General features: G+C 37.9%; 1 protein-coding gene across 1 annotated transcript; it reads right to left on the bottom strand.

Moving 5' to 3' along the window:
• Positions 1–480: 480 nt before the first annotated feature.
• Positions 481–834, bottom strand: LOC139848121 (uncharacterized). The gene has a single exon (XM_071837855.1). It carries the CDS (start codon positions 832–834, stop codon positions 481–483), a length of 354 nt encoding a protein of 117 aa, XP_071693956.1.
• Positions 835–3043: the final 2209 nt, after the last annotated feature.

Genomic DNA, 3043 nt, shown 5'->3' with positions numbered 1-3043 from the left:
ATATTGTTAATTGCACGAATCTTGCGTTCGGCTTTCCCATTTTGGGAAGAGGTATAAGGACAAGAGAAACGGAACGTCATACCGTTGGTTTTACTGCGATCGAGAGTTACCGGAAGAATTTCCGGTGGTCGACTGCTTGTTAGAAGAGGTATTTGTGGTGGTAATTAGCACAGATTCCGAATGATTGATTTCTTGTTTTTGTTTCCTGGTTTCTTCAAGAATCACCATCAAACGTGCTTCATAAAAATCCGGCAATTTCTTGGAATGGGCAATCTGAGAAGATATGCTGTCATACGATTCAGGTAACCCTTCGATTAATTGTAATACCATTAGACTATTATTCATAGTCTCGCCCACATTAGATAACTGATCTGACAGATTTTTCAATTCTTCACAATAAGCAGACATGTTTGGAAAATCCTCCATTCGTAAGTTTATGAATTGTGCATTTAAATAGAGTGCCCGTGAGTGTTCATTTTCCTAAAAAATAGTCCTAAGGCGTTCCCAAGCTGTTGCAGCTGTTGAATCTTTCACGAGTACAGTGGTTAAAAGTCCAGGAGATATTGTGCCATAGATCCATTGTAACACAATTGAATCTAGACGAGACCAAGATGGTGTTTGTTGTTGTGTAGTTGATGCATCAGTAGTGGCGGATTGGCTAGAATTAGCTTCTGCTGGGATGATATGGTCAATAACTTCATAGGCTCGACAATGGATTTTAAATAACTCTGACCAGGTTGTATATTGGCTCTTATCGGTTTCAAGAACAATAGGAATAAAGTTCTTGATATTGGTAACCGTAAGAGCAGGGTGATATTGAGGTTTATCAGACATCTTTTATTCGTATTAGAAGAAGAAGAAGACAGAGATTTGTAGAAGGGAAACGTAGGGTAGAGAAAGTAGGATCGATAGGTTAATGAGAACCTTCTGATACCATGTAAGAAACTGAATTGTCGATGCTTTCATTGATGTCAAATTGAGTATATATACAAATATGGGTCGGCTATTCTAGCTTGACCCCCAAGACTAAATCTTTACCTTATTTAACAAATCACAATAGAAAATAGACTACAATTCTATTTTATACAAATATCTATATCTAATAATATGTAAGAAACTGAATTGTCGATGCTTTCATTGATGTCAAATTGAGTATATATACAAATATGGGTCGGCTATTCTAGCTTGACCCCCAAGACTAAATCTCTACCTTATTTAACAAATCACAATAGAAAATAGACTACAATTCTATTTTATACAAATATCTATATCTAATAATATCTAATAAACTTGATTAAATTGATGTAAATGCCATTTAAAACTTGTTTAATTGTTAGTAATGGATGTTTTAACATGTTATTTGAGTTAAATGCTTATGAACTTTGTATACATTTTCATATATGCTTATTTGAAAAAAGTGTAGAATTTTTAAAATTATGAAAATGTGTATAAGTTTAATTTTGATTTAACATGTTATTGTAATTGTGTTAATTTGTTATTTTGCTAACACTAATGCATATTTGGATGCACAAATTTTGTGTTTAATGTGTTTTGCAGAGATTTACTAATACTGAAACTGGAGGTTCATCATCATCATCTAGACAACCACAACTGGAACCTGAGCCAGAAATACAATATGAACCTGAACAAGAACCACATCAGGAACCACAACAACAGTTTGATCAACACGTACCTTATTATGATCCGCTACAATTTGTTGATGCTTTCACAGTATTTCCGATGCATCCAACAGTAGAATACCCAACAATTCCTGAACACACGTTGCATCCTAATCTGAGATTCGATAGAAGCTGGAGGGATTACCCGGCATATCAAAGTAACAAATTCAAACTTCTACCGAAAAATGTAGAAGTGCCAAGGGTAATCGATTGGGATCCTTTGGAAAGGGTCCAACTAGCTAACTCAGTTAGGGAGCATCTGATCCAAAGGTATGACAGTTCTTCTTTTACCGATTGGGAATGTCTATTCACCATTCGTAGACCTGTATATAAGGAATGGTGTGTTCAGCTGATGAGTACTATAGCGTTAAATGTAGATGTAGATAGATTAGATGATAGAAGTTTTCTTAGATTTATACTTGGTCGTAGGATGTACAGGATGTCCATGCTGGACATGGCCAGGGCTTTACAGATATATACTCCTGGTGAATTACTACTACCTGATTGTATGAATTTGATTTATCGTGGTGAAAGGGTAGATAGGAATTTTAACGCAAACGCCGTCTGGAGGCGTATGTCAAACTATAATGTTTTTACGCTAGGAGGAAAACACTCCTACTTACATATTAACAAAGCCGAACTTCGTATAATTCATAGATTTCTAGCTAACTCGATTACACAGAGAGGTCACAACAAGGAGAAAATGACTTTACATGATTTATTTTACCTAAAGTGAATTCGAGACCCAAGAAGCTTTGTTAATATCCCCTACTGTGTTGGTTTTTATTTGTCTAAAATGGTGGAAGGAATACAGGAAGGGGGGATTATAGGAGGAGGTATTTTTGTTACTCTCATTGGAGAGTATTTGGGTGTAGATAGGGACCAAGGGGGTCCACTTTTGGAATGTAGGGAACAGGTTGAGCCTTTAGGATTAAAGGTCTATCAGGGTGCTAAGGTATTAAAGAGCAGACGCAACCAGCCAGTACCCTATGAAGGTAGTCATCCTCAGGTAGAGAGAGTTTCAGATGAGGAAATGGAGGAAGCGGATGACATTAGGGATGTCATTAGGGAGGCTATGACTAACGTCTACCAGCGTGTAGACGAGGTAGATATGACAAACGGGGAGAGATTTCGTCGGATGGAGCAGTGGCAAGCCCGGAATGATTACGAGCATTCCAGGCAACGACAGCATGATAGATGGGACTATCATCAGCGTCAGATTATGAGTGGGCTGTCACCTCAGGATCACTACGTTCCGACCCGACCCGCTTACTATCCTCCACACCAGTCCGAGATGAGTCCACCATATACTCTCTACGACCCTAACCAGGCCTACCAGTACACCTATCACCAACCATGGAACC

The sequence above is a fragment of the Rutidosis leptorrhynchoides genome, chromosome 1 (assembly GCF_046630445.1).
Source record: "Rutidosis leptorrhynchoides isolate AG116_Rl617_1_P2 chromosome 1, CSIRO_AGI_Rlap_v1, whole genome shotgun sequence".
NCBI lineage: Eukaryota > Viridiplantae > Streptophyta > Magnoliopsida > Asterales > Asteraceae > Rutidosis > Rutidosis leptorrhynchoides.
The sequence above is the reverse complement of the archived record's forward strand: the minus strand, read 5'-3'. Positions and strand labels throughout refer to the sequence as shown.